A 25062-nucleotide genomic window follows, 5' to 3' on the forward strand; every position below is an offset into this window, starting at 1 on the left:
CTTTAAGTTGCATGGGGCCATGCACATCCCCTTCCCACATGTAAAACTACGCAACCAGGTGCACCTGATCAGTCTTTTTCCACTTCTGCTATTTGAGTTTTGATGGCTAGGAATAAGGTTTGATAACCAGTGATAAATTTGAAAGTAAATAAAATAGATACATATTTTCAAGAAGTTGATGAAGTGCATTTTCGTTACATCATTTTATTTGTTCATCATTGAAGGAGAAAAAATTACATTCAAGTCAAGCTTGATTTGAAACCTGAATGTACAAGCAAAGTTATCTTTTTTAGTCCTTGGGATATATATATCATCTTAGATATTGACCATCAAATTATATGCAAGGTAATTGATTCTTACATGGGTCATGACTCCATGAGAAGTTGATTGAAATTGTTAAGAAGAAACAGTTGAAATCAAGTTAAGTATGTCAAAAGAATCACCAACCTGGATAAAGTGGTATTCAACCAAGAAAACAATCTCACTACTTCAAAAGTATTCCTTGACCACAATAAAGGAAATGAGCATCAATGAGATAACTAAATATCAGAATAAAATATTTTTTCAATAATACCACATGACTAAAACCATAACATTTAATTCAATGATAAAAATACAATACATGTTTGTTTACATTTTAGATAATTTTTCATCATTCAATAAACTTTTATAAACGATTTTAAAACTTTCATTAATAAAATTTAACATATCACTTGTTTGCATAGATCTACCAAACTGATCAAATGCTAAATTAGAACAAGTTCTAGTGATCTTAGAACCAAGACTTGCTGAAATCAATGTGATTTCTTCTTGTTTGATTTTTTCATCTTCTCCATTAATTTGATCAAGATTTGTTGTTTGTTTATCAAGATAAAGTTTTCCCCATGCTAACTACAAAAACAATCAAAACCAAGATTGATGAGTGTTTTGGTTTCTTATGAGGTTTCTTGAAAAAAGGGTTTTGTTGATATTTACCCATGTACCAACTAATCCACTTAAGATATCTCCTTGACCACCACACCGTTTAGGTGATCCTTCTGTATCGATTATAATCGAATCATATCCATCACAAGCAATAATATCATTAAAACCTTTTTGTAAAATCGTACAACCACCCAAAGATTTTGATAGTCTTTTGGCTAAATCGGTTTCTGATTGATGATCAGTGGTTTCAATTGAACAAGATTTCAATAATCTTTGAAATTCTACGTGGTTTGGTGTTAAGATTGCTTTTTTATAATTTCGAATTATATCACTGTCGAAATGAATTCAAGACAAAAGAAAATCAGTTTTTGTTTTTTTGACTATTTGATTGACTGTTTTTTTTCAAGGAAAAAGAAAAGAACTTAAACGGATCAGATTGAATAAGCCAAAGTGCATCAGCATCCAAGACGATAAAAAGGTTTAATTCTTTACAAATCTCAATAGCGAATTTAGCCCAATCTTGCATTTCTTGATCTCTACCTAAACCAGGTCCGATAACTAAAACATGTAATCTAGAAATCAATTCTTTAAATTCATCTTGATGAGTTTTATAAAGTGATTGATCTTTTGATGATGAAAGAAAACTATGAACTATTAAATCTGGTGAATAAGTTTTTATCACGGTTGATGCTATTGGATCACATATTACGTGTGATAGATCGGCTCCCTATATTTATTTGAAACAAGGATTAGTCAAGAGAGATTATGAGAGTTTGATGAGTTTGTAGTAGTCTTGAACGAATACTGAGCTAATCGAAGTGCAGCATAACTCGAAAAGAAAGGTGCGCCAGTATAACTAATCATAAGATTATGACCAATTCATCTCTTTGAGTAATCAGATTAACTGATTGAGAATGATATGGAAACATACTCTCTTGAGCCACCTACTACACCCACCCGACCTTTGTTCAAACAAGAAGGTAAAATAATTATTTTAATAGGACTGTCTGGTCTGATTGAACAGTTCGATTGATAAGACATACCAGATTGACCCTTATGAAGTGAACCATCTAGAGGTGGTAGGATATGAATTGACTTCTTTAACAGTATCATTCTAGGAAATACTTTGATCAAACTGTTTACCATCCTCGTTTCATGCTTTCCATTCGATCGAGTTGACTGTTGACCATTTGATTGTATGCTACACAGCTTATAAGCATATTACATTTCTTTATAAACATCACTCTTCTCTTCAAACTTCAAGCCTTCAACATCAAATTGTACTCTTTCTCATCAAAACTGATTTCCATCCAGCAAACTCGGTAATCGATCAAACCAAAAATCAATCAACCATGCCAGTCAGTATTCCCTTTAAATTCATCTCACACCAAACTATCCAAAGAGCCCTCAAAGGACAAACGTTTTAAACTGATTTTCGATCTTTTATTGATTTATGATATAGAAAGTAAAAAAAATCGTTCAACCACCAGATGTACAACAATCAATAGGAGGACACCAACAAGCAGCATCATTCACAGGTATAGAAGCAGTAGAATTACCTAGAGCAGTAGGTAAGCTTGAAAACACGCAATTCGAACTTCAGTCTTTACATGACATATCAACCGATTGATTTTGGTATTTAAATTTGGTTTTGGACGATTAGTTATGAAACTTGCTAAATCTACTGGACCTGGAAATATGAAATTAGCAAAAGAAGTGCCAGTTGCATTAACCAAAGCAAGTACAGTTTTTATAAATTATTTAGTTTCAATGTAAGTGAATTTTATAGGTTGATTATCTTCTAAAAAAATCGATCAATTTGATACACAAGATCTCAACTTCTTCATCACAGAAAAAAATACTGAGTTTTGATTTTTTTCGATTTACGTTTGGTTTTCGTTCAGTGCTCATGGAATTGCAGCAGAAAGATCAGAAAAATCATTAGGTGCAAGACACGTACTTGAAGCATGTAAAGAATTAGAATGGTCAGATAGTGAAGAGATGATCAGAACATTAAAAACCGAACTAGAAGGTTAATCTCTTCAAACTTCTCATATTCAAATAATCCAAATCTAATCTAATCTAATCTTTTCGAAATCTAGCATTTCGAAAATTAAATGCAGCAAAGAAAGTAGAAAAAGCAAGTAAACCAGAACCAAGAACCGTTCCAGAAACAACAACCAATTTGATCCAAGAAAGTGGGTCTCAGAATGTAGAAGGATCTAAACAAGGAGTTCAAGAAGAAGAAGAGAATGAAGAAACAGAAGAAGAAGAAATTGAAGATAGTATGCAAATTGATGAGAATCAAGTTAATATAAATCATCATCATCAACAACAACAACAACAGAGTGGATCAGTTGCTTCTTCTGATATAATGGAAAGTGATGAAGAAGAAAATCAAGAATAAATCTAGATTTCTTATTGATAATGTTAAAGGAAATTTTCAGTGGCCTTATTTTATTGGTTTGGTATGGTTTGGTTTTGGTTTATGTATTATTTCTTTTTGTATTATTTGATGGATAATCTGGATTTTGGATTTTGGATTGGTTTGAAAAGCAAAGAGAATAAGAATGATTTTTCCCTTTTTGGATGATTTGGCCAGATTGGTGATTGGTTATTGTACATATGGAATCCATCTAAATAGAGTGAATGATCAAAGTCTCATCAAGTTATTTTGTCATATAGAAAAACTGGAATAATGAATTCACTTTGATTACAAGTTTTCAAGATCAGAGTTGTGTGATGTACCAAGCAGGAGAAATATGTGCACTCAAGAAACCCAATGTCAGTTAGTACCAATATGTGCATATGCCTATCAGCAACCAGCCAAAGTCAGCTTTTACCACTGATTGCAAACATCAAAAATGTTTGATTAGAAGAGTGTGATTTCTTGAGCTGGGCCTGCATTGTAATTAGTTGTGTAGAGTCAAAGTTCTTGTAGTCTTGCAAACACATCACATCAGAATTGACAATAGTTTGAGTGAAATGCCAATCAGTCAAACATCATACCTGCCCAGCCTTTGAGTACATTTGGGTCCCCTCTGATTACAATAGTTGCATTTCCCATGAATGAATTATAATCAACTCTTGTTGTAACTTTCAAAAATATGTTTCTGCAAGTTCAAGAATTGATGAAAAATGAGCAACAGATGCCCATTATTTCATGAAGATGCATGTTTACATACTTATTTCTTAGCACCATTTGAAAATTTCTCAAACAAACATCTTATACAAACCCAGCCTCTCTCAATCCAATTATTTTTACATTCCACCTATCTAATCACAAAAAAAACATCAAAAACCAAAAAAGAAATCTCAACTTCAAGAATTTGCTCTACTTCATCCAACAAATAAATAAGTAATTAACCCTTTTTCCCTTCAAAACAAAAGCAATCAAAAACAACACAGAAAAATGAAAAGAAAGATGAAAGACAGAAAATGCACGAGTTTAGTAATCATTTTACACAGACTGTTCAAATACAGATCATAAGAATTAGAATCAAATCAAGACTAAGTAAAAAACCCCTGATTTTATTCTTTTGCTTTAGTTCGATTATTCAAAGGAACTCGACTTTTAAGACGACCAAATCTATTAATTCTAGTACTACTAGGAGCAGTAGCAGTAGCAGGAACTGCGGGAGTAACCTTAGCCTTAGCCTTAGTCTTAGGATTACTACTCGAACCGGATCCAGAAGCTTCATTACCTGCGGCCGTTGCTTTGCCTTCCTTTTCATCTGTCATAGCAAGTACAGAATTGAGTGTGCTTCTACTACTACTAGGAATCATGGGTTCTCTTCTAAACCTTGATGTAGTAGAAGGTACATCAATCTTTTTCATTTTGATGGTCGATGAAGATTTCGTTTTACCTATGATTTCTTTTCCTTTAAGTTTTTTATTCAGGTTAGTTGGTTTTGTAAAAACGATCAAACTATCTAATGAGGTTTGATTTTCTTCTGGTATTGTTTGATTAATGATTGGGTTCGGAATTGTGCTGGTTGTGGTTGTTGGTTTTTCAGGTGAAAAGATTTCAGCTAAGATTTGTTTTTGTTTTTCTTCATATTCCATTAATCTTTCTCTTTTTTGTTTTTCTATTGTTTCTTCAATTTCGCGTTTTTTCGAATTGAATGAATCCGTGGTAGTAGTGGTTGCGATTGTTGTTGTAGGATTATCTACCTTAGATGGGATTACGATAGACTCTTCAACACTATTTTGAAAAGAAAGGGAATTTGTTAGCTATAGTACACGTTTTCAGAAGTTTCATAGCTCATAAGATCATTTCCGATTAGAGATATAATGTACTTACTCATCAGCAATTCCATGATCCATCATCCCATTCGATTGATTCAATCCAGCCCTTATCCAACCCTCTACCACCTCCTCAGTTTGAACCAAAGCAGACTTCAATCTTTCAATTTCTTTCCCTAACTCATCAATCCGAAGCTCATATCCTTCCGATACCGCTGTTTTCTCCATTTCCATTTTTTGTTTGATATCTTCATTATTAGCTATTGATTCATTCAACAAATCCTTCAGACCAATCACTTTCTCCCTTAACTCGTATGTAAAACGTGACATCCTTTTAAACAAAGATGTCAAGGGTATTCGATGTGTGCTATCATCATTTATCATTCCGTCATCCTGCTGAGCCTGACCATCTTCATCGTCCTCGTCAATCACATCGAGGCTAGGCTCGTCCCCACCTTTAACCTCGTCCACCAAATCCGAAATCGATTTTTCATACAACCGAAGATACTTCCTTAACTCTTTATTCTCACCGATGATCTTATCCCTAACCTTATAAGCACCCTGAAGTTCTAACTCTAATAGTCCAATCTTTCTTCCACTCTCACTACCAGGATACCCATGTTGATCACCGTTAATGGAAGAATTAGTCGACATAATCTGACTACCAATGATGATTTTACCAACTTGATGTGTTGAATTTGACAATTTATTCATTCTTTTTTGAAATTCTTCTACTTCTTGAGATCTTCTTTTGATTTCTTGTGAACATGAACTTCGAATTAATTTTTCTGAATTGATTAGCTTATTCATATCTTCTTTAGTTTTACGATGCGAGTTTTTCTCCTCTTCTAATGCTTTCAAAGCTGCGCTATAGGTATATATTCAAAAAATCAATCAATCATAAATCAGGTTGTATGTATTTGAGATGAAAGAGATTCAAGTGTTGTAAAATGGATTTGAAAAACTGACGACATTTTGGATTGATTTGTTGAAGCTAATTGCATTGATTTAGTTTTTTCGGATTGAGAGACTTCTAATAATCTACCTAATCTATCAAATTCATATCTCATTTCTCTTTCTTTATCTAGTTCATCTTCTTTCCTCTTCATAACACCCTAAAAGAAATACAACCAGAAAACGAAAGGTTTTTAGTATAAATATTCACAATAATTATCTTTTTGGATTAGATCTTAACTTGATGTGAAGTAATTAAAGAAAAGATCGCTTTGAATAGTTTTTCTTGTCCATCTAATGTTTGTAAACTATTCGAATCTAATGGTTTACGTAAATGCCCAATTGAGATTAATTGATTTGAAACGTGTTCAAGTAATTTGTTTGAGGGTTGTTGACTATTACAAGAAAAAGAAAATGCCAAGGAATCAGCATCTTCTTGAAATGATAAGATCTGATAAAGAAAATTGAGTCAAGTCTTGACTAACTTTGATATCGTAGTGGGTATTGTCATCTTTGGTATTATTGGATTATTCTCGTCAGTCTTTGACATTCTGATGGTTTGATTGATGTGTTCGTCTTTGCTGAGCTTTGTTGACTGGTTTTGAGAAAGTTGAGTGTATGCAGGAGATTGTGGTGAGTCGTGACCGTGTCGAATCAAGAGTCTGAGAATATGGTGTCGATGAATGCTACCGGGTCGGGTCAAAGGACGCGGTACTCAGTGATCGGACGTGTATTATGTGATCAGGCACCCACCAAAATCATTGTGAACTCCAAAACAAAAAGGAGTCAAAGCTGTTGCTCAAATCTCACAAATGTGACCAGGGACCATGAAAACACATCCAACCTTCCCAAGGACCAAGCAAAAAGGGTGGTAATGCGGTGTAGTATTTGAGGCTTGGTCAAAATTGAATGATTAAGGTGAATTTGCTTTGGTAGGTGGCTCTTAAAGATCACCCTGTTCAGATAAATCACAAGATTGAATTTGGACAGCCTTTAAAAAGAACTATCATGATAGAAGCTGAGGAACACATCATGTAACCATCAGGTATATAGCTCATCTGAATAGTTCAGAAAGAAATGATCTGAGATGGTCCGCAGCATGAACAGTCAGAAGCTTCACACCTAGATCATCTCCTCCAAACCAAATATGAAAAAACTCATTCTTAAAGGCATTTCCCCCTCAAATATGTAGCTGTTACAGTCAACTTCCAAAATATTTGATCAAGGTTTGCCCAGAAAATTCAAGTGGTTTGACTTGGAATTCTTGTCAAGCTTAGTGAGATAGACTGTACTTCTGTCTGAAGTCAAACCCGCGCAAACACATAATTTGGGTGGAAGACTTTTGCTATGCATTATGACAGGTTATGCATTTCTGTTGTCAAATTTGGCAGTAAAAAGTATCAAGATTCTAGATTTTTTCTATGCAGTATCACGGGTTATGCACCTGCGCGGGTATGCATTTGTGCAGGTTTGACTGTATTTGAGTCCGTTCAAAAAAAGGATTGTATGTGATGAAGAGAAGATGTCTTTTTTATGCTTCAGAATAATACCTACTTAAACACTTCAAAAATTGCTTTTCAGGTGATTGAAATGAAAATCTTGTAGTACATGTGCATCAAATTTATGCATAAAATGAACATCTACATTATGAGCATATGATCTTTCAAATTTTATGTATCTGTCACATACTGCATCTGCATGAAAGTTTGACATTTTTTTTCTGGAAAAATCACAAATTGGCCCCAATGTGAGTATCACTCAAACGCAGGTCTGACACAAAACCCCATCCAGCCTACCAATGGTTTTGTGCTACATCACCCGGTCCCAGCTCAATATCATCCACCACCCAATTCCACTCCTCACACATCTTCATTCAACTGACTTCTTGTTCACTCAACTTTCTTCATTCAACTCATCTTTATTCACTTGGCTTTCTTCTTTCAACTCCACTTCATTCACTCAACCACTCAATCTTTTCATGGCACTTGCAGCATATTTGCCTTGGGTTGAGAAATCTGAGGCATCATCAGATGCAAATCCTTGGATAAATCCTATCCAAGGTTTCAATCTGAGGAAATCTTATGCGCCACAAAATGGCTCAGATCATTACTCAGACAAGAACTGTCTAAGGGTTTAGACCCAAAGATACCTCAGATTGAGAAGAGATCCAAGGTAAAAATGTTGGCAGCGTGGTCTTTGTAAAATACTCGGCAACCATCATGGCCTTAGCACAAAATCCAAGATATTCCTAGCAAGAACATAACTGATTGTACCTTTGACAGATAGATGGCAATCTATCAGCAAACTCAATCAGCTACATGGGTGTTATGAGCTGTATAAGGCTACTCTACATATGCTTATACATGTTTGCTCTCATCTGTTGTACCCTCTCAAGCACAGACTATGATCCTCACGTTGCAATCTACTTAGTACTAGAAGGACATCATTAGTCTACTCTCATCTCTCCTCATCCATGTCGAGTCCTTACAATGGATCCATTACAGTATAAGACACAAGGCACACCTCTCATGTTCAATGATGAAGATTGTGCTTTCATCAAAGGACTTGTAGCAAGCCAACTTTCTCTTTTTGACAAGATCTGTGTGACAATCTACAATAAAACCAGTGTCTTGCAAAGAACTTTCACTTTAACTTAACACACACCTTCACCTTACTTTCAAAAAGGCTAAGACCTTGAATTCTTTGAGGACTTCTACAAGACAGCCAAGTTTATCAATGACATGAAGAATAACCCTGATGAACTCCTTGTCTTCACTGGTCAAAAGATGAGAGTGCCATGTTTGAGTTTGATTTGATGAGGGTCAACATCCGGTTGGAATTGGGTCAAGGGCTCTAACCCAAAAAGATACTCCTTGCTTCCTGCAATTGGACTATATGGTTTGATTACCACTCTGTCTGTGAAGGTACCATTGACTTCAGCCAATTCACAATGGTTTTGGAATTCCAGCTGGTCAGTGATCTTTTTCTTATTAACTTTTTAATCTTTCATCCTACTGATTCATGAAACCAATATGGCTTCCTCTAATGGGCCCTTATCCATCTTTGAACTTGATCCTTCTCATGGATAACTGTGTGATTCATCACAGTGGCTGTATTGAAAAGCTTTTCAAAACTGCTGGTAAGTTGGATTAATCAATCATGAACACAAATTATGATTCTCACATTGATACCTTTCACAGGTGTTAGATTAGTAGGTTTCCCAATGTAACCCCCAAGTTGAATCCACTTGACATGTGCTTCTCCACAATCAAAGCTCACTTCAAGAGAAATGTGACATTGAAGAACTATTTAAGATATGGTTTTGGAGTTCATCACACCCAAACTTCTGGTGGCAGAATACAATGCAGCTGGGTATTGCTTACCAAAGGAACATGAAATGTATTATAGACCAAGTGGTTACCATCTTTCTAAAGATATTCTTTATCATTTTCTTGCCCTGTTGCTTTCTTTACATATATTTCATTTTTTCTCTTCCTGTACCTTATATCCAATAAAGTTACAATCAGAATGTATCAAATCACATGCTAAAGAGAATTTAAAATGTGAATTCTTTCATTTGTTCTTGAATTGATGTTTTTGTCATTGATTTATCTCAAGTTTCAACTTGATGAACACATGAAATAAAAAAAAGTGAATCACAATTTCAATTCACCTGCTACTATGTACATTTGTTTTGGAAGGATTGCAGATCAAAGTTTATAAAATCTCATGATCAGAGACACACCAGGTTTGGTTTTGAAATTCTTGAGGGTTGTGTTGCACCAAATTATTGTCTGTGTCAAGTAAATATTCATTTCTTTTGAGATAATTCTGGATGGAAGGGATGCAACAGAACCATTTGATTCCAAGAGCTCAAGCATGGCAGTCTTTGGTGATGATCTTGCTGAGCAATCTCATCTCTGAGTTATAAACCTTAGCCACTTGCAACACAGGCAGGGTCATATGTATTGTGTGGGATTTTGATTGGACCACCACCTTTATTTGATCTGTGTGGTTAAAACAAAGGAGATATGTATTCAAAATTGAATACATACAAAAGATTTTGTACAATTAGTGGCCTGGGCCAAAGGTGATGGTCCTCAGATATACAGAAGAGGATTTGGTTTTACTGGCAGAGAGATGGTAATGGTTGATTGGAGAAATGAATAGAACTCACCCCAATTTCCATGCTTGTACTGGTTGTGCTGCTTGCAGTAGTCTGGCATGTGAGGTCGAGGTCTGGTGGCATGGTGGATCCAGTGGAAGTTGAGTGAAAAATGGGCAGGTGGCAGGTCAATTGAAGAAAGTGTGGTAGATGGTCTTGAGTTGGGTGATGTGGCAATACAGGAAAAGCCCAGCCTGACACGGTACCACACGACCAGCAGATGTCAAGAAGCTGTACTGCCATCTATGACATGTGCTGGCTGGTAGCGCATTGACCTATTGACCATCAGATGGGAATCGAACCTGATTTCCCCATCCTCTTCTTTCCACCTGACTTTCCGTGCTACGTTTCGAAAGCTATCTGTCATCCGATTCGTAAACTATTCAATCAAACAGCAACCATCTTAAAATAACCATTTGACTAACTCGTTCAAAACCTTTAATATCTTTAAACCTATCATCTTTGCAAAAATCGAAATTATAAAATGGGAAAACCGATTTGTCCAGTTTGTGGTGATTCAGCTGTGATTGAATATGATTCAGCTGCTGGTAATGTAGTTTGTACTAGTTAAGTTAAAAATTTATAAATCTTCCAAATCTAACTTCTACAGCACAATAAATTTGACTACAAATAAGAAACTGATATCATATTTTTTAAAAAAACTTTCCATCCGTTTTTGTTCTCTTCATCATATAGCTTGTGGTTATGTTGTAGATGAGAATACGATTGTATCTGATGTGACTTTTGGTGAATCTTCAAATGGTGCTGCTGTACTACAAGGAGCACAATTAGGTGCAACTGATCGTAAGTTTTCATTCTCTTTTCTTTGTACTACTAAAAACAAACCCCAAAAGAAATCTGATTGATTACTTTGATTTTTTTTGTTTTAATAGTTAGAGCTAGGATTGTGGGACCTAGAGGTAGACCACAAGCTTCTGCTGAATCTAGAGCTCAAACTTTAGAAAACGGATTAAGGAATCTTTTGTCCATGGCTCATGGATTGAATTTAAGTGAAGTGATTGCTGAATCGGCTCATAGGTTTTTTACTTTGGCTTTATCAAATGGATTTGGTTCGTTTTGAATGTTTCTTTCATCCATTTACCCGTTTTTTTTTCAAAAACTGATTTGCTTTGGTTTTGGTTTTGGTTGATTTGATTTAGTGATGGGAAGAAGAAGTCCTTATGTTCTGGCTAGTTGTATTTATGTTGCTTGTCGAATGAATAAATTACCCACGATGTTAATTGACATTAGTGATTTTCTCCAGGTAAGAGGTTTTCATATCTAATCAATCATCGAATTACCTTTTCCATCTCACTAACTCGACTCTTCACCCGATTTGATATCAAAAATAGGTCAATGTGTTTATTGTAGGAGCAACATATCTTAAACTAGTTAAAGAACTATGTTTGACCCAAATCCCACTAATCGATCCATCATTGTACATCTCAAGATTTGCAGCTTTGTTAGAATTTGGAGAAGAAACAGAAAAAGTAGCATATGATGCCACAAGATTAGTGAAAAGATTTGATCATGATTGGATTACGACAGGAAGAAGACCATCAGGTATAGCAGGAGCTTGTTTATTGATTGCAGCAAGAATGAATAATTTCAAACGATCAGTTTTAGAAATCGTTCAAGTGGTGAAAATTGCAGATGTGACGATTAAGAAAAGATTAGATGAATTCAAACGATCTGAAACGGGTAAAATGACTGTTGAAGATTTTAGAAACCAATGGTTAGAAGAAGCTGAGAATCCTCCGGCTTTTCAAAAAGGAAAACGAAAGTTGAAGAAAAAGAAGAATAAGAAATTAAAGAAGATTAAAAAGAATGAAGATGGATTAGAAGAGGAATTGAGTGATGAAGAATCTGAAAGTGAAAGTGAAGAGGAAGAGGAAGAGGAAGATCAGGTGAAGATAAGTCGATCGGTCTCATCCACGGCACCTCCACCTACTAATACCCAAAACTCAAGCCAAGGAGGATTAACACAACTCGCTATTGGAAAATTAAATCCAGATCAATCAAAAGCGAAAGTTCGAGGCGAAGATGAAGAATCTGAAGCATCATTAATCATTGAAGAACGTAGATTTGATGAAGATGCAGAAGAAAGTGATAGATGGTATGAGAACCGATTAGATGAAGCGATCACACAAGAAGTAGAGGCTCATTTAATTTCAGGTACAGGATCTTTACTTCAAAACGAATTAAGTCAAAGAGAAATCAATCAACAAAATCAATTTGATGATCATTTATCAGATTTAGATGAAGATGAATTAGATTGTTTTATTTTGAATGAAAACGAAGTGGAAATCAAAACTAGAGTTTGGATGGAATTAAATCGAGAATATTTAGAAAAACTTGCTGAGAAGAAAGAAAGAGAAGCCACTGGTGAGATCAAACCTACTAAGAAATACGCTTCTGTGAGTCTTAGTTTGGTTTCTTGATCTCATCCTCATTTAATTAAACTTGTTCTTTGTTTTTGTTTGTTTGTTTGATTTATAGAAACCTAAAGCAAAACCAAGAGATTCGGAAAATCCCGGTGGTGCAACTGTTGGAGAATCTGTCATGAATATGATCAATTCAAAGAAAAAATTATCATCTAAGATTAATTATAAAATTGCAGATTCATTATTTGGTAAAGGTAAAACCAAAAAATCATCAAATAGTGAAAACCAAAAACAAAAACAAAAGAAGGCTGATCAAGGCATCAAGAATAGTAAAGCTTCTACAATTAAAAGTAAAGATTTCCATTCATCTTTGTTAGGTGGTGGTGGTGGAGCAGAGGAAGATGATGATGATGAGGAAGAAGAAGAAGAAGAACAAGTGGTTTTAGGTGGTGAAGAAATTGAATTTGAGATGATGAAACGGGGTAATTTCAATAGAGATGAAGATGAAGGATGGGGTGAAGAAGTTTAAAGGGAAAAAGTTAATCATCTTAAAATTTTAAAATTCTTCCTTTTTTTCAATTCGATTTTCATTGACATGTTGTACTAGTACAAGTTGGCAATCAAAGGTGTGGGTCTGCCTTATCAAATTATCTAGAGTAATCCCACGACTTTCTGGAGGCCAGACGCCTGTTGATCATCGCTATTGGAAATTTGGCTCGCGCTCAATGTTTTGGGACTCCAGAAGCTACCCGCGATAGGTTTTACAGATGATTTACAAAGAGAGAGACTCCGGATAGTCTCGACATACGCAGAATGGCACAAGTGCATAAAAATGGAATTTACTAGTGAAAAGACACTACTGCTCTTAGAGTTGGCTTCCTAGAGTCTGAGAAAAGTGTATGTATGCGGGTGAGGTTAAGAAAATACGAGAAAATCACCCTGCCACCCTGATTCCCGCTTCTCGATTCATAGTAAGTGCCCAACGTTCACTATGTATGAGCAGAAGTTCTTATAGATTGCTCAATGTAGAGAATGAGAGTGAAGATTCCGACTGGGTGTGATACAAATGCCAATACTTCCGGCTACTTCACTTTGTAGTCAATACAAGGTCATGTAGGATCGACGTCGCGAAGGAGGTTAATAGAGCACTTCAATATTGAATGTGCTAGGTTGCAACGATTTTTCAAACTTAACAAAGTCCCTCGTTTTTGAGCTGGCCAGTACAGCTCAAACGAAGTACAGCTCAAGACGAGGGACTTTGTTAGGTTTGACGATTTTTCAGCTTTGCGGAGTGTATATCCAGTGAGATGAGATGAATGAATTGCAGATGATCGATTGCCCAGCAACCTCAATATTTGGTTGCCGCTGTTGGCTATCATCCCGTAGGTCACGGTCTTGAAACCACAGAGGTCGCTGGTATGACCTCATGTACTCCTTCAAAGCTCACCGTCGCGAGAATTCCTCGTGAATGTGAATTCCGGAATTTAAGTCGCGAACGAAATCTATCAGTATGCAATACTGGCTGTGCCAAATTGCAGAGATCTTGCGCTTTGAGGACATTGTTTCCAGTGAGGTGAAATGAATGGATTGCGGGTGTTCAATTACCCAACAACCTTTAGATTGGGTAACCGCTATCATGAATAAGGCCATCCTTGCTGATAATTTAAAGTCTCGCCACCGCTGGGGTGATGTTCATATTCCCTGCCATCAGCCTTCATTGATTGACTATTTCACTCGACTTGAATCACCTTTTAGTGCTCAGTCTCACCGTTAATCGTACGAAATAATTCTCACAAATTCAATTTTTTCTATCTCATGATGAAGTTCATCTTGTTTTTACCCATCCTCTCTCATCTCTTCTTCCAGGTCGGAGAAACTAAGATGAGCGGGCGCCTTCAAGAGCGTTGGGTTCATCCAGACAGCCAGGACTTCAGCAGAAGCAGCGAGAGAAGACGGTCCTCATATAGTGGTCAAGATGATTTGTCGGATAGCGAATCAGATGACCCGTCCAATAACGTATTGCAAAGGCGAAAAAACGATAAAGCCAAGAAACCACCTAAAGGTAATAATGATAAAAAGGATAAATCCAAGGAAAAATGTGTAGATACATTTAAGAAACCACATAAATCGTCTAACAATAAATGTGACAAAGGGGATACAAAGGCTGGCATGGATGGTACAAAGGCTGGCAAGGATGGTACAAAGGCTGGCAAGGATGGTACAAAGAATACGTCAAAGGATCAGTCAAAGGATCAGTCAAATGGTCATAAAAATGGTCATAAAAAGAGTCATAAAAAGAATAAAAGGGGCAGAAAGAAACCACCGAATGGCAGCGGTGGATCAAATTCAAAAGGTTCAAACACTAACACTGCGACATGCAACACGTCAACCGGCGGGAAGATGGTTGCAAACACCAAAGACTGCCAAGCGTTAGTTGATCACTATTTCTTATCATCAATGTAATGTGTCATGTCACAAACAACATGATTGTGGTATCAACCCGGCCTCTGCACCCAACACTGACAAACAAATGATGTTTATTTCAAATGGGTGGATGACGCAGTGCTGCCAGACACGCGGCTAAAAACAGTATATCGTGTGTAAAGTTCAAGAGCTGTGCTGTAAGTTTGATATCATCTAATCTCATCTAATCCGGTCACTTGATATGATCCACCGCAAGCTGAAACTCTTGGTTTCAACAGGTCATGACAAGGGTCGTCAAAGGCCAGGTGAAGCAAGCACAAGCACTTAAGGAGTATGTGTCTAGCCAATGAGCGGCTCTGGTCATCATCTCCGTCAACTAATAGAAAGCTGGACATTCTTATTGATCTGAACACAGGGCACCTGAGGCTGAAGCTGAATATTCATTTGGAAACTTCCTCAGCAATGAATGCAATGTCGAATGTCCAATTCCCTGTGTGAGTCCTGCAATCCCAAGTCTCAAGATGAGAAACGTGTTCTGATCTTGGTCCCCACATTTTCATGTTGATAGAAAAAATGGCCAGGCAAAAAAAACAGTCCCAACAACGATTTACAATGGTCATTTCTCTTTTTTCAAAAATTAGAAACGTCCGACACCCCTGAAGCTTGTGATCAAGAGATATTCAACGCGTTGCAGGAAGCTCCTGAATTTTGATGGTAATCTTTGGCTTATCAATATTCCTTTCTTTTCTTCTACACATCAGAGACTTGTGTCAAAATGGTCATAATGTCACTGTTAGATTTTCTTATTTAAAAGAGTCAATACGCTGTTTACTGTTGTTCTCGTTTCTCTATCAAACTCAAACGGTTATGGTCTCTCTACCATCAGTCAAGGTTGGCACAGGGTGTTAACAAAGTGGAATATGTGAAAGGGGGAGTGAAATCTTGGCATCTGGGAATGCAAGTAGCTACTCTAAAAAGATCACCAACAAAAATCAGCTACACATCAAACTCACCCCAACGGGTAGAGTGGGAGGTTAGCCAAGTATGGTTACGTCTCACTTCATTCTCTATCCTTTTTGTTGTCTGTCGTCACTTCCTCATCTTTTCAAATTATCAAAATTGTAATCAAAGAAATTATGACATTAGTATAGTTTTCAATTGAACTTTCATCATCATTATTCCTTTATTATAGTATAAGTTATTTTCAAAATTTGTCCTTCAGACTCAGTTTTTTATTATTTAGTTATCAATTTTTTCTTTCCCGCCCACCACCCTGCCTGTCAGACACGGGGTTTAAGTTCCAAGTGGTGCAACATGTTTAGTTCATTATCTTTCTCTCTCCAAAAAAGAGCGGGGAGCCTTCCAGTGGAAGTGCTCAGCGCCGTGTGTGGCCGCCCACAGTGCTCACTCCTCATTTTCTCTGGCCCCGGGCCAAAAACGCAAATTCTGAAATTTAGGCCCCCAGGCCTCCATAGGTAGCACGTGTGCCCATCGCCAAACAACCCACAACTGATTCCATTATTTTCATGCATCTTTGATCAGTGTACAGCTTAGCATAAGCTGACAACCTGATACTCATGGGTGTAATTTATTTAATCAAATTTATAGTTAGAGATGATAATCTAACTCAAACAGTTATAATCAATTGAATCATCAATGCTTCAATATGGTTATCAATGTTCTTTCCTTCTCTTTATGAAATCATACACCTGTGTTATGATCTCAATGTTCAACTTTAGTATTTAAGGGTTCATTACACTGTTTACCTTTCTATCAAACATCAACATTTGTTTTGTGATCATCTTCTTTTCCATTGTCCATAGAGCATGTTACAAGTTAGTTGCATCTGAGTGACCTGCTTTCTTTCTGTGTAGGGGATGTATCTCCAGTAGACATATGATCCTAGTCTTCTTAGGACTTTCCTACCACAAATATGGATTACCAACCTTTTCCTCAAGGTGTTAGCAGCCTACATTTTGTGGTTTGGGGGTGGTCCCAAAGTTGAAGAAATGTATGGGAGTTGGTCTCTGCCAATCCTGTTTGTTTACCCTTTGGAAGTGGACAGTATTAAAATCAGGTTTCTTCACGCATTACTTACTATCCTCCTAATCCCAATTGGGTCTCCTCAACTAAGCCTTGTTCCATTTGTTTCTTTTATTCCATGTTCCACAATCATGTTGCCACTAATCCCAATGCGGCATGTGAGAGTCACAACAACAATGTATGTTTGTTAACCTATGTCTAGAGTCTGTTTGTATATATAAGAGATGTTATTTCGTGTTTGTTGCTGTTTCTTTACTCAAACATCTTTTCATTCTCTTACTCACCACCTTCCAACAGGTGAAGAACATTCTCTCATCACTCCTACGTGATATTTGGCCTTATAGCGCCCTTACTCACATTGTCATGATTCCTTCAGGTAAAAAACATTCTCTCATCACTCCTACATGATATTTGGCCTTATAGCTCCCTTACTCACACTGTTGTGATTCCTTCAGAATCACCTTCTATTTCCTATTTTATCAGGCAGCGCCTGTCCATTCTCAAATTGTGACTCTCATATAATCCAATTGGATATCTTTCCCTTGCTTAGTTTTAACTAAGTGAGGGAAAGAACACAAGTGGGTGGTAGGTTTCAAGGAAGTTCTTACGTCCTCAAAACCTGGATGTCTCAATAGTGTACATATGATACTACGTGGAGAGTTCACCACTCAAAGGTGGGTAGAACTCTCTCCTGTTAGTATATACCTTCTGTGGAGAGTTCATAAGGAGGTCTCTTTGTGAGAAGAAAAGGTCCTGTAGATGAACTCTCTACACATTCATGGTGTGCGCTATCTAAAATATAAGAGAGTTCTTGTCAGTTGTTTGGAAAGTTCTGTCAGTCGTTTAAACAAGTAGGGAGGGGGGGGTCGGACAAAAAATTATATTAGGTTGTTCAATTTAAGTATGTAAAGCTCTTGGTAAGAGATTTCAGGAAAAAGTATAGTAAGAGGAAATTGGTGAAGAAGATGGGAAAAATTGATAAAAGAAAATGAGGACAGCAAGACAAAAACAAGAAGGGGTAATCCTATTGTATATAACATAAGCATAGACCTTCTTCTAGATTGTAAATGAAGAGTGACATAGTCTTTCTTCTTTGGGATTAATCTACCTAGATGTGGTAATGAGAATATCTCTTTGAGATGAGTCATTCCAAAAAGGTTTGTCTTGCTGGTCAATTTACTCTTGGGTAATTTCCTTTAGAGCGTGTCTTTCTTTTTCATGGACAAATCCTACAAGGCGTGCCTTTTGCAAGAGGCAAATAAGAAAATAATTTTCAACCCCATACACTGCAGACATTATTCGGGTTCCCCAAGTGGGCAGGGAAAAATGATTGGGAGTATGATTTGTCATAAAATGGTCTATCACTCCACACCTGAGCCATAACACCCACACTACATATGTGTAGCAGGCTCAGTGAATATGTGGTTATCATGTACATACAGTTCTGCTCAGTTATCTGCTCATCAGGACAAGTTATTCATATGTAATACATGCTGTAACTTCTTTCAGATTGAAAAAAGCTTCCAAAAGATTGACTACATACACTGACTCAATGTTTTGGTGTGATCTCATCAACTCAACTGCATGTAACACACTTTCTGTTACTAAGACATAGCTTCAACAATATTGCCTGAGCAGCTACAGAATTATATGTAGTGAATTTTTGGGAAAAAAATTTCAAAGTCAAAAAAGTTACATGTGGTATAACATGTGATTTATTTATTCTGATGGGCAAAAAACTGAGCAGACCTGTATGTACATGATAGACAACTATTGACTTAGCTTGCTGCACATATGTAGTGTGGGTGAAATGGCCCAGGTGTGCAGTATTAGATTCTTTTATGAAAAACTGTACTATTAATCATTTTCCTCTGCCAAATTGGGGAAGTTGAATGATGTTTACAGTGATAGCTCATGGGAAGGATGGGCTGTGAGCCTGAGAAGGAAACTCCCCAAACTCATCTCACATGAGTGGGATAAACTCTTGTTGACTCAGTTCCTTTTTCACCCTTATTGATTATGACTAATGCATAGTTGTGATTTTTATACTGCTCTATTACTGAGATATCTATTGATTCTCCCTGTTCATGTATGTATTTATTCTAACTAGAGACTACGCGGGCATGCCCGCAACAGGTCACTGGTGAAACACAACCTACACTGCCAGCATAGATGCCTCGGGTTGAGAAATCCGAGGCATCATTGGAGGCAAATCCTCGGACAAACCTTGTCCGAGGTATTTGCCCGAGGTATTTTTTTGCCCTGAGAATTACCTCGGATCAAAACCTAGGGAAGCTTCTGTCCGAGGTTTTGCATCCGAGGATACCTCGGATTACAAAATCCGAGGTAAATATGTTGGTGGTGCTATACTCCACACAGAGTTGAATTATATAATTTGAAACCTACTCTGCCATTTAGGCCAATTGTGTCTATTTAACTCACCACAGTTCCAAATGTAGTCATTGCCTTGTCACAGTTTTTTGTTTGACATAAATTAGCCATCTCAACAGTCTAGGTTGTTTTCACCAAGCAAGAAGTCAATTGTTTTCCTATTACCCAATGATTCAAGGAATAGTGCCTATGCTTAACAATGAGTAAAGTATGTAAGTACAATCATGAAGCCTGTTCAAAGGTCCTTAACAAGATTCATTGCAACACTTTCTTTCCCAGGACATAACATATTCCACTATTTTATGTTTGTAGGTAGTACATCTGAATAGTAGGTTTTGTAAGTGTACAAGCTTTGATGATCACGGGGTGTCCTTAGTAAGCAGTAAGAGAACACGAGTGAGAGTGCAAAGCAAAAGCACCTATGGGTATGCAAAACAAAAGTAAGAATGAATGAAGAAGAGAAGAGAACAATCTATTGAGGAGAACATTCATTCTTATATACTAAAATAAACATGTAAGACCTTGGTGCAAGATTGTTAGATTGAAGAAGGAATCAAATAAGTGATGTCTTGTTATAATGAAATGTAGTGTAAGATAATCAAGTATGACAATGAGATTACTAAGGAAGATAAGTAAAAGAAATTATATTTCTAGGCTTCAAGTAGGTGTATCATTCACAGCTTTCACTTTTGATGGAGCCAAAACAATAGTCAACATTAGGAGATAAATACAAAGTAACAGGTTAATATAATGGTATCTATACGCAAGATAAAGGGCAAATGAGGTGATATTGGAGAGCAGAGGATAAAAATGTTGAATTAGGGTTTGGGGGCTTGGAAGAATGTGGATCAAGGTTTGGTGATAGAAAGAAAATGGAAAATTTAGCAGGATATGATTTCAAAGGTGATATTGGTGAATTTCAATTTGGATTTGTTCTGGAAGAGGGATATGAGGGTGTCTTTTATAGACAAAGATGTGGGCCAACATCTTGTCCAGTACCAAATCAAAAAGCACCCAGCACATTGCAAAATCACAAGAAGTGCAAACAAAAGGTAAGTACAATAGGAAGCACAGCATACACATACAGTAGATGATAAAAAAGATCGACTTAAGTCAATGTACATGCTATGTAGTTACTCAATATCAAAAGAATGAGTAAACAGAAGGCCAAATGTGTGAGCTGCTATAAAAAAGTGGAAAAAGGAATAAAAGCAACTGTGTATTGAGTGGAGTCCGCAACAAAAACTGGATATCAAAAGAAAACCAACGGGACAGGCAAAAGCAACCGGAGCCTCACTTTAAGCAAAGGGACCCAACTGACAGATAAAATGAGAGACCATAACTCATGCAGGCCTGTTCTATGTTTTTATATATCAGATCTTTTGTACCTTTTATCAATGAAGTCAATTTTGAAATCCCGTAATGCTTCAAAAAAGGTGCTTATTGAGTTGACTGATATTCCCAAGGAGGCCTATGCTAAAGTCGTGAAGGCTCATGGAAGCAGTGGTAGTGTTCTTGATGCTGTGACCATGTGTGGTATTGTGACTGCCAGCTTGAATGCTGGTCAATGTCTGTCTGATTGCATCACACATCTTAGAAACCTTCATAATCAATTAGCACAATATGCTACAGGAATACAAAGAGATAGATCTGTCCTCTAAATTGTTGGCTATCTTGCTTCTTAACAGACTTGGACAAGATTTTGATTACATAACAACCCATTGTCATGCAGATCTTGCTTCTCTTACTGTAGTCAACGTGACAGTCCAATTGGTCCTTGAAGTGGCAAATGAAGCTTCTTTTGATTGATGTTCCTCAGTTTGAGCTTTCAATTTTTGTTCTTCCAATGCTACACCTACTCATCAGCCTTGTAAAATACGACTGAGTCCCAATGACCTTTGTCATCTTGACAACCACTGTGGATTACATAATACAAACCAAGATTGTCACCAGCCAAATAGAACTTGTTCTAAGCCTCCTCAGCCTTTGGTCCTCAAGACTGAATGACTCATGCATATCTTGATTAACAATGACTTTCTGAATAACAGTCCTTTTTCATCCTCCATTGCAAGGATTTGGTCTGTTGGTGATCTAGGTTGAAATATGTGGAGTAATATCAACACTCAGACAGGGGCAAAATAAGATTTTTGGTCTTGTAAGTGTATATGTTGGATCTCCCTTGGTTCAGTTGTTGGACCCCATTCCATGTCTTCCCAGGTCGGTAATATCTTTGTTGGGTCCTCTGAGACAAGCTCACCTAGCTTGGAAGTACCCCAGAAGGCTACTAAAGGCATTTCAGCGGCTATCACATTGTGTTCACTTGTCATATTTCCACTTTCTGCTAGAATGATTAGATCCAGCAAATCTGGCTTGCAGCACCAAAAGTAGTGAGCAGCGCTGCCACTTAGTTAGATGGGGCCAGGTCTTTCCAGGCCTTACACCTTTCACTCCTTCTTTTCCCCCAAATTATTGGGTGTTACAATTTGCATTACTGGTTGGCCCACCTCCATCACTATGCTTAATTCATGATTGATCACCAAACCAAGCACACCATCAATATATTTCCACTATGTGATATCCAAATGCAGATCATCACGCCTCAATAAACCATCCACTTGATCCCACAAAACCTTCAATGGAAAGATCAAATCAATATCATAACACCTCCTCATCAATTAAACCTCCCCTCAATCTTCCAAAACCTTGGATGGGAGGATCAAAACAATATCATAACACCTCCTCATCAATTGAACCTCCCCTCAATGTTCCAAAACCTTGGATGGAAGGATTAAAACAATATTATTGTGCCACAATCAGACATCCATCCAATCTCCTAAAGTCTTGGATGGAAGCAGCCGCATGGCACAATCACAAAGCAATGGTCTGAGTACTTCCAGCACTCATGGTTGGGTATAGTATTAAAGTTGAGCATCTCATTTATTTCTTCTTCCCATCAACAAGCACAAGTTACTTTTTTTTAGCCTTTCAATTGATATTGCATCACTCAAAACAATTAAATCATTTACTCGCATTCTCAATATCATTGCTTTGACTCATTCAATCATATTACATACTCTTCTCTTTTTTTTCTCAAAATTCGTTTACAAAACCTTTATTGATGTTTCTCTAAGCTTGTTGGTTCAAAAATATTGTTTCCAAGTTTGTCTTTGTTTTTTTGTTGAATTTGAAAACACGTTATTTTTTGGCTTAATTGCCTAGCAACCTTGATATCTTGTTGCCGCTGCTGGCTAGTGCTGGCTATCAAGACGTAAGTCAACCAGGTCAGCCCCTGTCTTGAAACTACAGAACTCACTGGTATAACCTCTTGTACGTCTTCAACTCTCACTGCTGCGAAGACTTCCTGCGGATGTGAGAACCGGGATTGATGTTGCAAAGGCGATTGATCAGTATGTGATACTGGCTGTGCCAAGTTGCAGAGAATTTTCAGCTTTGCGGACATTAATATTAGATCAACACGTTTGATAGCAATCATTCGATCTCAATTCTTGTCCAGTATCTGATTCCACCGCGGAACCCTGTATCCTTCGACCTGTAGTCGAGTCAAGGGTTAGCTTGAACAAGCCCTCTCTGCGCGGCCACGTCCGCGCGCCTCGCAGAGGGGCTTGGGACTAATCGTGATTTCCTGGCACGGAGACTCCACGAGTTAAGTGCACTTATGTAGTTTTTTGCTTTTTCCCGCTTTCCTCACTGATAAAGACAACTTTACCTTGCGGGAAAAATTGTTCATATTTTTGTTCTACACATCCCCATAGCCTCAGATTGTATACAAACCATCTGATGCGGCCAGAAATGTGGCTTCAACATTCTTACAACACCCGCCTGTATTGTGGTCTGTTTCAATACTTTTTGTACGCTAGTTTCTGCCTGCGGCAAATACAGCGGATGTTTTGCACATCCTTATATTTAAATCACGTACGATGTGAATACAGGCTGTACATCCATTTACATATGGGACATAAGAGCTTGGAAACTCGATTCATGATCAAGGTGATGAAGTTGTGATAACCAGGAGATCAAGATGGAAACACATGTAGAACAAAAATACAAACAATTTTTCCTGCAAGGTAAAGTTGTGTTTATCAGTGAGGAAAACGGGAAAAAGCAAAAAACTACATAAGTGCACTTAACTCGTGGAGTCTCCGTGCCAGGAAATCACGATTAGTCCCAAGCCCCTCTGCGAGGCGCGCGGACGTGGCCGCGCAGAGAGGGCTTGTTCAAGCTAAAGTCGAGGGGTACCCTTTCAAACGACTCCTAGTTGAGTCCCCCTGCCAACAGGTGCCACCAGAGAACACCTGTTAAACCCCTCCTCCAAACTCACTACAGTTGTCTCTGAAATAACCCATACCTTTTTATGGAACCCAAAAGGTATGGGTTTTCATAGAGTATGTGTTATCACAATGGTCTTCTGGGCTAAAAAGTGGAAATTATGGACCAAAAAAGGCATGGGTTAGGCCAGAGTATGTGTTACAAGGGGTATGGGTTATTTCAGAGTTGACTGTACCTCTCTATCTCATAAGATGTTTCTTTGTCCATACAGTTCACATGTCTACTTTCAAGTTGTAACAAGGAAAGCAGTATTAGTAAACTATGTTTAAAATCTCAAGCAGATTCTAATCAAAATTGAGAAAAAGTTTGTTTGTTTGAAACAGAGATCATTCATTGTATCAAAAACAAACAAGGGGTATGGGTTATTTCAGAGTTGACTGTACCTCTCTATCTCATAAGATGTTTCTTTGTCCATACAGTTCACATGTCTACTTTCAAGTTGTAACAAGGAAAGCAGTATTAGTAAACTATGTTTAAAATCTCAAGCAGATTCTAATCAAAATTGAGAAAAAGTTTGTTTGTTTGAAACAGAGATCATTCATTGTATCAAAAACAAGAAAATTTTGACTGGCAATGAAAGTCATATAATTGAAGAATGTCTCAAAGTCTTACAATAGCATCAATCAGCTTTATGGTATTTTGTTCATAACAGATATCTTTGAGATTACCAATCAACTGAATAAAGAATGGGTAGAGTGAAATCTTCATGAGATTCATGAGATTCCAGTCAAAATATCAGGTCCATAAGTTGTAGTTTTATCAATATCTTGATGTTTTTGGTCATCATAAGAGGTCAAAAACTGAGTCTACAGGTGATAGGTTGCTACTTATAGACAGATGTACAAGAAATTGAGTGAGATGATAAGTTAAAGGAGAAAATCAGGTGTCCGAGCTGATACTTACATGCATTATGAAGTTTAGTGGACATTCATTAGGAAAGAAAAAATGAGTAGAATGAGTTTTTTTTAAGATTTAGATTTAGAATTTAGAAAACATATGGGTATCAAAAAACTTTATTTCCTGATGCAACACAATCAAAAAGTGTTCATTTCTTAAATTTGGACGCTTGTATACATTATGATATCACGCTACAATCAATGTTTTTCTCACATTACCCCTTGAGTTTATTGGAACTTCACATGTTGAATGGATTTCTAGAGGAGCATTGTTGACTGAAACGATTGA

General features: G+C 37.1%; 5 protein-coding genes across 5 annotated transcripts; 3 read left to right on the top strand and 2 right to left on the bottom strand.

The window, feature by feature from the left end:
• Positions 1-572: 572 nt before the first annotated feature.
• Positions 573-2060, bottom strand: MELLADRAFT_50177 (uncharacterized protein; the record flags this gene model as incomplete). Its single annotated transcript, XM_007415526.1, has 6 exons — positions 573-891; positions 976-1255; positions 1353-1651; positions 1735-1780; positions 1856-1886; positions 1968-2060. 6 exons carry the CDS (start codon positions 2035-2037, stop codon positions 631-633), a joined length of 987 nt encoding a protein of 328 aa, XP_007415588.1.
• A 216-nt stretch (positions 2061-2276) lies between these two features.
• MELLADRAFT_92645 (uncharacterized protein) lies at positions 2277-3331 on the top strand (the record flags this gene model as incomplete). The annotated part of the gene is made up of 5 exons (XM_007415427.1): positions 2277-2282; positions 2387-2495; positions 2588-2696; positions 2829-2956; positions 3027-3331. 5 exons carry the CDS (start codon positions 2277-2279, stop codon positions 3329-3331), a joined length of 657 nt encoding a protein of 218 aa, XP_007415489.1.
• Positions 3332-4455: 1124 nt separating this feature from the next.
• On the bottom strand, positions 4456-6673 carry MELLADRAFT_111180 (uncharacterized protein; the record flags this gene model as incomplete). Its single annotated transcript, XM_007415525.1, has 5 exons — positions 4456-5128; positions 5228-6037; positions 6139-6284; positions 6365-6518; positions 6609-6673. The coding sequence occupies 5 exons, from the start codon at positions 6671-6673 to the stop codon at positions 4456-4458; spliced, it is 1848 nt and encodes a 615-aa protein (XP_007415587.1).
• A 4099-nt stretch (positions 6674-10772) lies between these two features.
• Positions 10773-13201, top strand: MELLADRAFT_92647 (uncharacterized protein; the record flags this gene model as incomplete). The annotated part of the gene is made up of 6 exons (XM_007415428.1): positions 10773-10854; positions 10985-11092; positions 11182-11358; positions 11449-11552; positions 11641-12705; positions 12788-13201. The coding sequence occupies 6 exons, from the start codon at positions 10773-10775 to the stop codon at positions 13199-13201; spliced, it is 1950 nt and encodes a 649-aa protein (XP_007415490.1).
• A 7201-nt stretch (positions 13202-20402) lies between these two features.
• MELLADRAFT_111182 (uncharacterized protein) lies at positions 20403-21191 on the top strand (the record flags this gene model as incomplete). Its single annotated transcript, XM_007415429.1, has 3 exons — positions 20403-20582; positions 20664-20705; positions 20967-21191. 3 exons carry the CDS (start codon positions 20403-20405, stop codon positions 21189-21191), a joined length of 447 nt encoding a protein of 148 aa, XP_007415491.1.
• Positions 21192-25062: the final 3871 nt, after the last annotated feature.

The sequence above is a fragment of the Melampsora larici-populina genome, assembly GCF_000204055.1.
Source record: "Melampsora larici-populina 98AG31 unplaced genomic scaffold MELLAscaffold_51, whole genome shotgun sequence".
Classification (NCBI taxonomy): Eukaryota; Fungi; Basidiomycota; class Pucciniomycetes; order Pucciniales; family Melampsoraceae; genus Melampsora; species Melampsora laricis-populina.